Source organism: Zootoca vivipara, chromosome 4, assembly GCF_965207765.1.
Source record: "Zootoca vivipara chromosome 4, rZooViv2.hap1.1, whole genome shotgun sequence".
NCBI lineage: Eukaryota > Metazoa > Chordata > Lepidosauria > Squamata > Lacertidae > Zootoca > Zootoca vivipara.
Genome location: NC_142587.1, coordinates 90,319,028 through 90,333,692, shown reverse-complemented (window position 1 = coordinate 90,333,692; position 14,665 = coordinate 90,319,028). Strand labels below are relative to the sequence as shown.

At 44.4% G+C, this 14,665-nt stretch overlaps 1 protein-coding gene across 1 annotated transcript in view; it reads left to right on the top strand.

Annotated features, from left to right (window-relative positions):
* Window positions 1-9,417, top strand: part of TYR (tyrosinase) — a 63,782-nt gene extending 54,365 nt beyond the window's left edge. The window contains exon 5 of the mRNA XM_035116603.3: window positions 8,766-9,417. Coding sequence (XP_034972494.1) covers window positions 8,766-8,986 — 221 coding nt within the window. The 3' untranslated portion in view covers window positions 8,987-9,417. The remainder of the gene's footprint in view (window positions 1-8,765) is intronic.
* The last annotated feature ends 5,248 nt before the right edge of the window (window positions 9,418-14,665 follow it).

Genomic DNA, 14,665 nt, shown 5'->3' with positions numbered 1-14,665 from the left:
TGGCTGGAAATTCAGCTGGGAGCCAAGAGATCACTAATCATAGGCCAAAGGCAGCAGAAGCGTTTTAGCGGCGCTAATGTTTAAATCGTGCCCCCTCCCTACACACACACACACACACACACACACACACACACACACGGCTCCCTCCCTCACTGCCACCACATAGACATGCTGTCAGAAAGATCACTTATCACTCTGGAAGATGTCACCCCATTTCATTAGGCAAGAGATGAATAGCTCAGTTGGTTAAAGCGTGGTGCTTATAACACCAAGGCTACAGGTTTGTGATCTCTGTATGGGACAGCTGCATATTCCTGCATTACAGGGGGTTGGACGAGATGAACCCCAGAGTCCCTTCCAGCTCTACAATACAGTGGTACCTTGATTCTCAAACGCCTTGGTTCGCAAACACCAAAAACTTGGAAGTAAGTGTTCCAGTTTTTGAACGTTTTTCGGAAGCCAAACATCCGATGCGGCTGTTGGCTATTGTTTCCGGGGCACCTGCACCAGTCGGAAGTCATGCCTTGGTTTTTGAGCATTTTGGAAGTCAAATGATTGATTAAGATTGATTACGTTTGGTGCTTTTGTTTTTGCTATTTATTTTGCGTTTTTGAAGCTTTTTCAGTGAATTTGTTTTTGTGACTGTGTGGAACCCAGTCCAGTTACTGATTGATTGATTGATTGATTGATTGTGTGACTGTGGAAATGGATAAAAGCACCTCATCCAAACAATGACTATCATCAGTGCAGGTAAGGGAGAAAAAAATATTTTTATCAACTACAATACTGTATTATTTACTTTATAGTACAGTGCATTGATTATTGCTTTCATTTTGTGGATCAATGGTCTCATAAGGTAGTAAAATTCATGCTAAATTGCTGTTTTAGGAGTTCTTTTTAAAAGCCTGGAACGGATTAATCCATTTTGCATTATTTCCTATGGGAAAGTGCACCATGGTTTTGGAATGCTTTGGTTTTGGAATGGACCTCCAGAACGGATTAAGTTTGAGAACCAAGGTACCACTGTACTATCAGTGTAGGAAAATATGTTTTCTTCTGGCTCTCGGAGGTAAGTGGATGTGTGTTACTTGGGTTTTCCATAGCAAAGTGGCCCCAAATAGCATCCAGCCAATCCCTTTTCAAGTCTCCCTCCAAATAAAACCCAGCTGAGGGACTGATTCAGTGGAGAAACATTTGTTTTAGTCTATTTTCTTTCCTAGGTAGTTATTCTGCTACGTGAGGAAAGAGGGCTGGGCTTATCACTGCTGACTCAATGGCCGTTTTAGGATGTTAAAACTGGAGGAAGGAACGCCTGGCATATCATTGGCGCATCTGTCTCGGTATTGTCTACAAGCTTGGGTCTTCAGATGCCGTTGGATTACAGCTCCCACCATTCTTGACCATTGGCTGAGTCAGAAGGGGAGGGTGGAAGTTGTAGTCCAACAACACGTAGAGACCTAAGGTTGAAGAATCTTGGTCTATTCCAACCGGCATCAGAAGCAGAACTAAAGCAGTGTGTGCAGTGATTGCTTCCCTGGCTTGGGGAAGGAGGTGTAAGGGCTCTAGGACCCTGCAAGAGTCATACACCTCATTCCCAATGACTGGCTTAAGTTGGTGGAGAGGGCATCAGTTGGCCTTGCACAGGGCAGCATATTACCAAAGTCTGTCCCTGCTGGCAGCTGCTCTCTAGGGTTTGAGACAGGGGGAATCCTTAGCTGGAGATGTTGGGAACTGAACTGGCATCTTCATGCAAAGCAGACAATTTATCACTGAGTTACTGCCCTGAGTTACCAGCAGTCATTCTATGGTCCTCCATGCCTCTTGTACCTTAGGGACACCCATAGGAAGCTGCCTTATTCTGAGTCAGACCATTGGACCATCTAGCTCAGTATTGTCCACACGGACTGGTAAACCAACCTTACCAGATAAGCTTGGCTTATCACTCAATATCCAAAAAACCAAAGTGCTGCACCAGCAAGCACAAAATAACCCCTCTGCAGCACCACAAATCCAACTCAATGGTGTAATGTTGGAAATGCCAATCACTTCTCCTACCTAGGCAGTTCTCTTTCCACAAGGGCCAACATTGATGCCAAAATCCAGCATCGCCTGAGCTCTGCAAGTGCAGCTTTCTCCTGATTGAAGCACAGAGTGTTTGAGGACTGGGACATTATCGGGGATGCCAAAATGCTTGTTTACAAAGCCTTTGTACTACAAACAGGTGGCGCTGTGGTTAAACCACTGAGCCTAGGGCTTGCTAGCTCCCTTTGCTTGGTCCCAGCTCCTGCCAACCTAGCAGTTTGAAAGCACGTCAAAATGCAAGTAGATAAATAGGAACCGCTACAGCGGGAAGGTAAACGGCGTTTCCATGTGCTGCTCTGGTTTGCCAGAAGCGGCTTTGTCATGCTGGCCACATGACCTGGAAACTATACACCGGCTCCTTCGGCCAATAATGTGAGATGAGCGCCGCAACCCCAGAGTCGGTCATGACTGGACCTAATGGTCAGGGGTCCCTTTACCTTTACATTATCGGGGATGCCAAAATGCTTGTTTACAAAGCCTTTGTACTACAAACTTTACTGTACACTTGTGAAACATGGACCACTTCGAAACTCCATCTCCAACTCCTCAAAAGATTCAATCAATGGTGTCTCTGAACATTTTTACACATCACTTTGGAAGACAGACAAATGTCAGTGTACTGAAAGAAGCAAAGACCACTAGTGTCAAAGCAATGATTCTTGTTGAACTTCGTTGGACTGGTCATGTTGTTTGGATGCCTGATTATCATCTTATAAAGCAACTACACCAGGCATCCCCAAACTGCGGCCCTCCAGATGTTTTAGCCTACAACTCCCATTATCCCTAACTAACAGGACCAGTGGGTGGGAATTGTAGGGATGATGGGATTTGTAGTCCAAAACATCTGGAGGGCCGAAGTTTGGGGATGCCGGAACTACACTATTCCAAACTTAAGAATGGAAAGCGATGGACAACAAAAGAGATTTAAAGACACTTCAAGGCAAACCTTTTTTAAAAAAAGTGGTATAAGCACTGATAACTGGGAAACACTGGCCTGCAAGCACTCCAATTGGAGAACAGCCTTTACCAAAGGTGTCATGAACTTTGAAGAAGCATGAACTCGGGGCAAAAAGGAGAAATGAGCTAAGAGGAAGGCACACTTGGCAAACCCTCACCATGATCAACTCCTGCCCGGAAATATATGTGCCCACTGTGGAAGGACATGTGGATCCAGAATTGGCCTCCACAGTCACTTATGGACTCGCTGTTGAGACTGTGTTCATGGAAGACAATCTTACTTGGCTACGAGTGATCACCAAAGAAGATACGGACTAGTGGCAACTCTGCAAAGCTTCAAGTAGAGGGCCTTCTCATCCCTAGTGGAAGATGCTGGAGATTGAACCTTCTGCATACCAGAAAGAATGTCCTACCACTAAGCTATAGCCAGTTCCTTCCATAAGGCAAATGAAGCTGTGTTATGTTGAGCCAGGGTGTCAATGAGTCCAGACCACTGTTGTCTACTCAAAACAGCTCTACAGGGTCTTAGGCAGAGAGAGGTCTCTCCCTGTCATGCTACCTGAGATACTTTAATTGGGGGTGGCAAGAATTGATCCTGCAGCCACTAACTGATTATTATATGTGGAAAAATCTGCCCGCAAGATGTTTTGGACTCCTATTCCCATCAGCCCCAGCCAGTGCGGGTTCAAAACATATGGAGGGCACCAAGTTGGGGGGGGGGGGTCTGGTGTGGAATCAGAGGGCATTACTGTACTGCTTGAAAGATTTCACATAAAGTTTCACTTGGGCAGCCCAGAATAGGTCTTGATCACTCGATACCATATTCAAAGAAGGGGTCTGACACATTGACTTAGCATCTAGTTCAAATAGAGAATTTTGCACTTTGATATTCTCTTTTGATCAGCTTGTGAGGAATGTTTTCATTGTTTCCCTCCTGCTAACTAGCTTTGAAATGAGGAGGTCCTTTGCGGGGCTCGGTTTCCTGGGAAGCCCTGGAGACTTCCTGAAAGATCTGTTTTATTTACAAGCATGCATGTTGGGCGAGTGGGGGCAGTGGAAGCCAGCACCCATTAGGACTGGTAGGGAAGCCATTGACAGGCGGAGCCAGCTGACTTAGATTTTATCCCCTTCCTGTGTCCTGCTGAGTTGTACAAGGGCAAAACTTGAGACTTAAGGAGAAGGAAGCTGGCATCCAGATAAAACCCCTGGGCTGGTTGTAAGTAAGAAGGCAGGCAAGCAGGTGAGAGCTGGCTGGAGGCAGAATCAAGAACAGGTGAGCATCCAAGTTGATAGTGCTAGTCAGTGCTTTTTTTCTGGGGGGACGCAGGGGTATGCGTATCCCTAAACATTTTGTGAATCTAACGGGAGAAGAAATTAAAAAAAATTAAACTTTTTGGTTTCTTCTCTAGCATGGTGAATCATCAGTTCCATTGCTATCCCTGATGGCGGTCTCATTTCCTGTCACGGTGTTTCCTGAGTCTCAGACAGAAGCGAACTTTTAATGTGTGAAGCAGTGTGGAATGTGGATGCATGGTGTTTTACTGATGAAAGTTTGGCCAGTGTGGAAGTTAACTGTGAGCTGTCAGCTGCGTAATATGATATAATGTTATCTGTACTTTTGTCCATTTACTGTATTTATTTTCCCTGATTTGAACTATAAAATGGTGATTTTCTTGAGTCAAAATGAGAGTACCCTTAAACAATTTTTTTTAGATTCAGGTCCGACCTGAAACTATATTAGATCCCCCAACCTGAAACTATATTATGAGGCAGCCTGCTTCACATGGCTGAAGGAATGGTGCACTTTGCAAGATCCTGACCTTCTAGATCTGGAGGGATTAGACAATCGATGGGTTTGGCACGCATACTTGATGTAAAAGAGCTAAAATACACAGGAATTTTATGAATCGCATAACCAGGAGATCACTTTTTGCAGTTTGGGGAAAATATAAGGACTTGTTAGAACTCAAAGTGCTGAGGTGGACATCTCCAATAGAAGCCTCTGCAGTTAAAAGGAAGAATACTCAGAAAACCTGGCCTACATAAAAAGTACTCCTTAAAGAGGAAGACAACCAATTAAAGCTAAAAAGCTTTGAGGAGCTAAGAGAGCTTGTATCTGATTGGTTCCAGTATCAATCACTGGAAGAGCCTAACCACATAAAACAGGCTGCTTCTGTTGATTGTTTTTTTCCTTCAGTGCATGGGTAGCAGGGGGAAGTAGGTGCTGACTGGGACACAGCAGTGGGCCTGCAGCCTGTGGGGGCAACTCCTCCATCTCATGGCTAATTAATATGTGGTTAATTGAGTGAGGATATAATGCTTGACTAGAGTTTACTTTTCAGTTGGATGAGAAGTGGAAACCGCAGCTCAACCATGGTTTCCTTTTCTGGTTCTCATGGAAACTATGGTTTATACAAGCCATGGTTTGTATGGCTCAGAGGAATAAGATGCTTTGCTGGGAACAAGGAAGTTGCAGAGGGAAGCACAAGACTCATTTATTTATGACAAAATAATGCTTTGGTGTTTGCATCTGAATTGAGCCTTTGTTTTGACAAGGAATAGCCAATATGGTTGCTTCCAGAGGTTGTAGGACTACAGTTCCCATAGGTCACCCACTGGAATGCCAAGGATGATGGGCCTTGTAGTTCAGTAGCATCTGGAAGCAACCATATCAGCTATTCCTCATCAAAACAAAGGCTCAGTTCAAATGCAAATACCAAACCCTTATTTTAGATTTAGATTTTAGGTTTAGACTTTCCTGGTAGGATTGCATGGTCATTTTATAGAATGCTGTTGTTTCTGATTTATCCCAAAGTTCTGTGGGGTTTTGCCCCTTGAAGGGAGAACTGGGACAAACCACAACAGCATGAACTATTTTGCACAATCTCATTCCAGAAAGAAACTGCTTTTGTGGTCCTGACTGTGAAGTAGTACCACGGGGATAAAATAAAATGTCAATTAATTAGAATTGACAGTGCATCGGAAACATCTCCCCAGAGAGAGGTGTCTGTGTGTTTAACTCACAGTAAGGTGCGACAGGAGAGAATAGGAATTAAAATGTCAAGCTAAAATAAAAGATTAGGAAGAGGACTTTAGCCACTGGGATTTCTTCTGGCTGTGGCGGGAGAGGAAAATAATGGTAATTGAGAAGAGAAGTGTAGGAGAGGGGGAGGAGGGAATCCCCCTTATGGGGGGGAATGCACATTCAAAATGGTGTAGCTTATTGCAAGTGTTATCTGCATTGATTTAATTAACATTAACGGGCATAAACAGCCAGTTTTTGGAAAGTAATTATGATTTCCTTTCACGCCTTTTAGAGCAGGTAACTATCAGCTGGAGAGCTCAGAAGTGGGCCTGTTGTGAATATGATTACAGATGCAAATATTTCACGGAAGATGGAAATTGGGAGCAAAGGAGGGAAAACCAGGAACCGATTATGAAATCAACTCTCCTGAGCTTATGCACTAATGGAACCTTTAACCCTTAGACTAGCAGACTCGTTTCTTCATGGCGTAAATGGACAGTCGTTTTCCTGAGATTTTGCAGAGATTCCTGCATTGCAGGATGAGATTATTATTGGCATCCCTTCCAGCTCTACAATTCTATGATTCTGCCAAGGGCTTCACCCCCTTGAGGACCATCTGTTGGGGGTTCTGTGCCAGCAGTAGGCATAGGTAGGAATGGGCACACCACTCAATTTCACTTCTCCAAGTTTCTCATTGTTCCAATCTCAACTTCAGTTCTTTTCAGTAACAATTTGTGGAATGCCCCCCCCCCTGATGAAAATTGTCATCCTTCTAGTGTGAAATTCTCCCAAGCAACACGGTTCTCTATGCGGTTTTAACCAGGCACTTTTGGCAAGCATTTATTGCCGACATATGCATGCTTATTAAGCACATTTCTCCCCAATACAGTGGAACCTCAGTTTTCAGAAGCCGAACACCGAAAACCCGGAAGCAATTGCTTCCATTTCTGAAAGCGCCTTGGAAGTCAAACAGTTTCCGCTGCATGCTTTTCTTTTATCTCAGTGGATTTTGCCAACAGCCCATTGCTCCTTGGTTTTTGAACTTGGAAGTCAAACGGTCTTCCAGAACGGATTATGTTCAAAAACAGAGGTTCCACTATATACAGTGGTACCTCGATTTTCAAACAGCTTAGTTCACGAACAACTCGGAACTTGTACGTCACAAACCAGGAAGTAGGCTTACCTTCCAAGTCCCGGACTGCAGAATCTGGGACCGGTAGCCATGTGACACCGGAAGTTGCGGCGATGTAACTTTCAGTGTCGCTTTGCCCTTCTATGGGCACCAAAAATGGCCACCGCCGGCTTCAAAAGTAGCTTATATGCATGACCGGAAGTGCATCGACGCAACTTCCGGTGTCACCCCGCCCATCTATGGGCACCCAAAATGGCCGCCGCTGACACCGGAAGTCGCGTCTACGCACTTCCGGTCATGCGTAGATGCGACTTTTGAAGCCGCCGACGACCATTTTTTGTGCCCATAGAAGGGCAAATCAGAAAAAATGGCCGCCGGCAGGAGAAAATAATGGAGAAAAAAGGGAGACGAAGTGATACGGGGGACCACCGGGAAAAGGTAAGTAAAAATAAGGGTTTCCCGGGGAAAACGGGGTACTTGGCAGCTATGGGAAGTAGCTGTGCCTCAGTTTCCAAACATTTCAGAAGTCGAACGGACTTCCAGAATGCATTCTGTTCGAAAACCAAGGTACAACTGTATGTGTTGCTTAACGTATTGCTTGATTGGAGAATTCCATTGCCAAGTTTGGGCATGTGAATTGCAAAGGTGTTTCGGTTTGTGTGTTGCTTTGAGAAGTGTGAATTAGGAAGTTCCTCATCACAACACAAACATAACTGAATTTCTTCTTCATCCCTAAACAAGGCTGAAGATGGCAGTGGACCCAAAAGCTGGTGGGACCATCTCATTTCTCTCTCCTTCTGACACACCCTCATCACTCTCTTTAACACCCCTTCTTGCCCTTTTTCTGACCCTCAAGACTCCCCAGTGCACTTAAGAGTACGAGTTGTAATAGTAGGGTGTGTCATTTTAGGGGTGAAACTTAATTTGTGCACATTTATTCAATGAGGGGGTCTTAAAAATATGTATTTTTGGGTGAGAGGAATTCAAATCTGCCTTTTTTTGGTGATCGGGCAACATTAAGCTCGGTGAGGCTACATTTGATAAAGGAGCACATGAACAGCTTTCGGAAAGTCAAAGATTTTAATTTTCCCTTCTGAAATTGTCAGGTAATGCTAAATAATATCGCTGCAAGTGCTTGGCGATCAGTTTTTAGCAACTTCTGTGCCAATTTTTTACACACATTTCACTTGCAGAGCGAAACTAAATTATATTAAGTTAACCAAAGCATCTTTTGAATTCCCAAGTCATGTTGCAACTTTTTATTTTTAAGCACCCCTCATTTTTTGGAAATTGAAAGCTGAAAAATGCAACACACTCTATTGTAAAAGGGGTATTTGCTGATTGGCACTCCTACAAGCCCTGAACTCAAGTCCGGTTTTCCACTAGTCAAATGTTCAACCTGGCGCATGAGTTGTGTGCACTATGCAACTGTAAGGTGGAAGGAGCGCAACTGTAGGAACCACTTCACTGTGAGAATTTCGCCCCATTTCGAGCTACAGGTTGCCCAGTTATTTCTGTTTCTTCATGTATAACTGAGAGCATTTTTCTCCCCTTGTCTCCCCTGTGCAGCCAGCCCCTTCCAGAATTTTCTGGTGCCTTATTTGGAGCAAGCCCGCCAGATCTGGCCTTGGCTGTTGGGAGCGGCTGTTGTGGGAGCCATTATAGCGATGTTGGTCGCTGGAGTCATCGCTCTCGGTTGTCAGAGGAAGAAAAGAATCTCGGAGGAGACACAACCTCTGCTCATGGAGGGCGAAGATTACCAGCATGTAACGTATCAGTCACACTTATAATAGCTGGCCAAGCCCCTGTGGCTAAAGTCAACGCCATCATAATATGGGCGACCACAATCAGATGCCCATAATGCATTTTCCAAAGTTTGATGGTGGCTAACACAATATTGGACCTCAGCTGCAGTGGGGAGCCATAGGGTATCAAACCTCCTTTCTCCCAAACATATTCCCAGTCCAAATGCCTCCCTCTCCAAGCAGCTAATAGCTGCCTTTACTTCAGCAAGATGGCTATTAGCAACTCAGGGGGAAAACTGGTCAAGAAGATGAGTTCCCTCCTCATGCCCTCCTGATCCAATCCCACACATGATAAGAATGGTATCTTTGTGCTCTATATCCATTTTCTGTGTGTCCATTGATAATTCTGCTCCATACCATTTCCCCATAAGTGTGTGGTGTGTTTTTTAAAAAAATAAATCGAAATAAATGCACACAAATTTGCTTTATTTTTTATCTTTACAAACAAGAAATACATTTCAACCAATAGCATGTAACTTTACGTTCCTTTTGTGTGTGAGAGAAAAGTTTTCACAATATTCAGAGAGAGATACAAAGGTCCAGGAAGTACCAATAAGGATGGTTTCTTTACAAATCCAGACCAAATGATATCACTGAGCATCCCTACCCCATGATTAATTTTAAGCCTAGGAAAGACATCAGGTGTTACTATCACATGCCTGCCATACCACGGCTACAAATGTACTTAAGTCCAGCCATGAAATACAGAACTGTCGCTGAGTTTTCTTAGTTAGCGTTGCCATATTTCACCCAAAGAAATTTCTTACCGATTTCCTGAAATTCCCCCCCAGACACTAATTCCATCCTTGGAATCCCAGACACATTCAGGAAAATCTGGACATGTGGCAGGCCTATCTTAGCCACCCAGACAAAAACACAGTGGCAAAGTAAAGCTAAGAAGGATACTGAGAAGCTGGAACGTGTCCAGAAGAGGGCAACCAAAATGGCCAAAGGCCTGGAAACAATGCCTTATCAGGAACGGCTTAGGGAGCTGGGTATGTTTAGCCTGGAGAAGATAAGGTTAAGGGGTGATATGATAGCCATGTTCAAATATATAAAAGGATGTCATATAGAGGAGGGAGAAAGGTTGTTTTCTGCTGCTCCAGAAAAGCGGACATGGAGCAATGGATTCAAACTACAAGAAAGAAGATTCCACCTAAACATTAGGAATAACTTCCTGACAGTAAGAGCTGTTCGACAGTGGAATTTGCTGCCAAGGAGCGTGGTGGAGTCTCCTTCTTTGGAGGTCTTTAAGCAGAAGCTTGACAGGCATATGTCAAGAATGCTTTGATGGTGTTTCCTGCTTGGCAGGGGGTTGGACTGGATGGCCCTTGTGCTCTCTTCCAACTCTATGATTCTATGATTCAAACAAATGGGTCTGCAAGAGTTCTGAAATTCTTTTCCTATTTAAACATTCCAGTGGCATTGTGAGTTTGACGAGGTTTGCTGCAAAGCTACAAACAGTTTCCTGACCGTTAACAACCGGGGAGGGTGGGGAGAGAATATTCATTGCTTCATGAGCACTTTGTCGAAAGCTTCTCTTTATGGTGATCCATTTTCATAGTGCTGCAGCTCTCTGCCAAGCCCACTCCTGGCAACTGCTGCAATCAATATGAGTAAAAGCAGGTGGCTGCGGAACCTTTTAATCTCAGCGGCCGAGCCACGCAGAAAGTTTTCCTTAACTTCACAGACTGTTAATAGGGAGGCACAGTAAAATCCACACCTTGAAACCATTGTGTTGGCAGGCTAAACCAGTAATTCAGTGGGAAATGGCAAAGGGGTGAGCTGGTTTGTGTGTGTGTGTGTGTGTGTGTGTGTGTGTGTGTGTGTGTGTGTGTGTAAATCAGTGTGCCAAAGGCATCTCTGAACCAAAAGATACGAGCAGGGAAGAAAATAAATGACTGCAGTGTGTAACTTGGAGCAGAGGAAAAGAGACTTTGAGAAATACTGGCATTTTCTGGATAAAGTCCTAGGGTGTTTCTGAAAAACATTTTTGGGGAAAGCATTCAACCTTGCTAGGCAGCTCCCAATATCAAAACAACTTACGATTTCCACAATGGCAGTAATTAAAACCAATTGCATAAAATTGCAAAACACAGCAGAGCAGATAAAATCCCACAAATGGAGGATAAAGTTGGAAGAATTAAATGCCATCTAATGTCTGAGCGGACATGCCGGTTTTTACTAGACATTGAGAAGACACCAAAGCATGTCCCTAGGAAGGGGACTTCCTAGTACTTCTGCTGGAGTCCCAGTACTCAGCAGGCCCACATATATGCTCATGGCTTCTTTTCGGCCAGTTTCTTGCAGCTTTCTGATCAGTGCAGGTCAATTGGTGGCTTGGCACCTCCCATTTCAATGCCGCACAATGCCCCCAATGTTGCATCACTCTGAGGCATTGTGGGAAATTGGTGGGTCCCAGATCCAGCTGCCCAATGATGGCTGGTGTTTCTGCTGCTGCTGCTGCTGCCACCACCAGGAAAGTCCAGTGATATAGGAGAAGGGCTTCCTAGAGGGCACCTTCCCAGCACTCCCCCCCCCCCCGAAACCCTGCCAGATAGGGAGTTCTGCTAACAGAGGGACAACCATGTAAATATCCCTGTCCTTGCAGCCACTCAGCTTACCTCGTAAGTAAGAGTAGCTTGATAAAAACCTCAGATGAATAAGCTAATGCTCAGGCAGGCTTGGATGGGAAGATGCAATGCATCGCACAGTGTGGTCCCAGATCTGGTTGCAATGACGGCTGGTCCATAAGGGAAAATGTGGCTCTTCCCCATCAACCTCAGCCTGCCCTTAGCCAACCTTCCCTTCGTACTTATAGCCACATTCGCCAACAGCGAGGTTCTTCCACTTTAGTCTCAACAGAAAGGAAAATGGGGGGGGGGCAGGAATGAGTTGGCTCTGCTCTTGCGCCACCTACTGTTGGTCTCCCTCCTTTCCGGCCCACCAGCCACGACTGGTGTGTTTAACTTGTTCCCAACATTTTCCAAGGTACATATATCGTTTATTTGTATTTATTTTACCAGTGAGATTTCTTCCTCTCCAATCACTGTAACAAAAGAATTTCAGAAATAGACTGGAAAGAGAAGTTGCTGAATTGCAACTTATCACCAAGCTCAAAACCATGGAGGGACCTGGTTTGAACAGAGATATCGGGTTCTTATCTCATTATACATGATAAGCGATCTTCAGCCATCTCAACCCTTGCTTTTTCATGCAAAACCATTTGCAGTCGTTTGCGGTCATCAACAGCTATCAGTCAGTCAATCACCCATTTCCACCACCCTTCTGAGTGATCCCCCCTCCCCATCCCCACCCCTCCCCACCCCTTCTCTACATAAGTGCCTGGAAACTTCCATTTCACTGTATCTGAAGAAGTGTGCATGCACACGAAAGCTCATACCAAAATAAAAACTTAGTTGGTCTTTAAGGTGCTACTGAAGGAATTTTTTTATTTTAAAAACAAGACAGACAGTCATAAGAACAGACAAAACAGTTGCACTTATTAAAAAGTGTTGGTACTGACTTTTAAAGCCCTAAACAGCCTTGGCCCAGTAGACCTGAAGGAGCGTCTCCACCCTCATCATTCGGCCCGGACACTGAGGTCCAGCTCTAAGGGCCTTCCAGCAGTTCCCTCACTGTGAAAAGTGAGGTTACAGGGAACCAGGCAGAGGGCTTTCTCAGTAGTGGAACGGCCTCCCACCAGATGGCAAGGAAATAAATAACTACAGTATCTGACTTTTAGAAGACATCTGACGGCAGCCCTGTTTAGGGAAGTTTTTAATGCTTGATCTTTTATTGTGTTTTAATATCCTGTTGGGAGACACCCACAGTGGCTGGGGAAACCCATCCAGATGGGCAAGGTATGAATATTATTATTATTATTATTATTATTATTATTATTATTATTATTATTATTAAACACCCAAGTCTTACGCAAAGCAAGTCCCACAAAACAAAACACCTAAACTGTGAAATGCCAAGGTAAAGAAAAGCATCTTCAACATGCTGGGAAAACTATACAGTGGAACCTCGGTTTATGAGCACCTCAGTTTACGAATTTTCGGTTTACGAACGCCGCGGATCCATCTGGAACGGATTAATTCACTTTCCATTACTTTCAATGGGAAAGTTCGCTTCAGTTTATGAACGCTTCAATTACTCCGCGGACCCATCTGGAACAGATTAATCCACTTTCCATTACTTTCAATGGGAAAGTTCGCTTCAGTTTATGAACGCTTCAGTTTATGAACAGACTTCCAGAACCAATTACACCCATGCTTTGGGTTAAGTATGCTTCAGGTTGAGTACTCCGTGGACCCTTCTGGAACAGATTAATCCACTTTCCATTACTTTCAATGGGAAAGTTCGCTTCAGCTTATGAACGCTTCAGTTTAAGTACTCCGCGGATTGTCTGGAACAAATTAATCCACTTTCCATTACTTTCAATGGGAAAGTTCGCTTCAGTTTATGAACGCTTCAGTTTATGAACAGACTTCCGGAACCAATTGTGTTCATAAACCGAGGTACCACTGTACAGTGGTATCTCTGGTTAAGAACTTAATTCGTTCTGGAGGTCCATTCTTAACCTGAAACTATTCTTAACCTGAGGTACCACTTTAGCTAATGGGGCTTCCTGCTGCCACTGCGCTGCCAGAGCACGGTTTCTGTTCTCATCCTGAAGCAAAGTTCTTAACCTGAGGTACTATTGCTGGGTTAGCGGAGTCTGTAACCTGAAGCGCCTGTTACCCGAGGTACCACTGTACAAGGAAGATGTTGGACATACCTCTTTGAGGAGGGGGTTCCATAGTTTATGATCTGCCACAGAGAAAGGCATCTCCTGGGCCACTTCTGAGGGTGGCAGAACTACCAAGACAACCCTTCTGCTGATCAGAACATCCAAGAGAAATTGTTATTAAGGGCAGCTGCTTTTCAGGTATTTGGGACCTTTTTATAGTTTTTTTTTGGGGGGGGGCGTGCTCTACACATCACAGATTTGCAAAATAACAGCAGCGGCAGCAACAACAACATCAACCCCCACTTGCTACAAATTCTGAACTGAATTTATCCACCCCACCATTTTACCTCCTGAAAACATGGTCCTCAAATCAGCCTTGTTTCAGAAGCCTTTAAAGTGTGTGTAAGAAATATTCTCTCTTGAGGGTGCAGGAGAAATTGACCTGCCCATTCTAATTGCCTGGTGGTAAATTTACAAGAAAACAGTGAGGCAGAGACTCTCAGGCAATCAATGGTACTGTAAATTTTCCTGGAGAATGTGACTTCACTTCTAAACTGGTGTGTGTGTGTGTGTGTGTGTGTGTGTGTGTGTGTGTGTGTGTTTAAAAGAAGTCATGTCCTTTGACCAAACTACAATGCTGTAGTAGTTTCTATGGAAAAATGACGCTTTGGCAAGTGATGACAGGAAAGCAACGGCAGGGTGGATTCTGTTATATCGCAGGAAACAAATTCTGGTGTTCAGTTACAATTTTGGATGGCTACTGACAATTTCATGAGGGCAACAGGATTGCGATCGTAAGTGGTTCTAAACCACTTGCGATATTGTACCCTCTTCTCTGCCCACAATTACTTCCCTCCAAATTGCTGCCTCTAACAATCCTCCCCTCCACCACCACCACCCCTGCTTGCAAAACCCCAGTGCAAGCA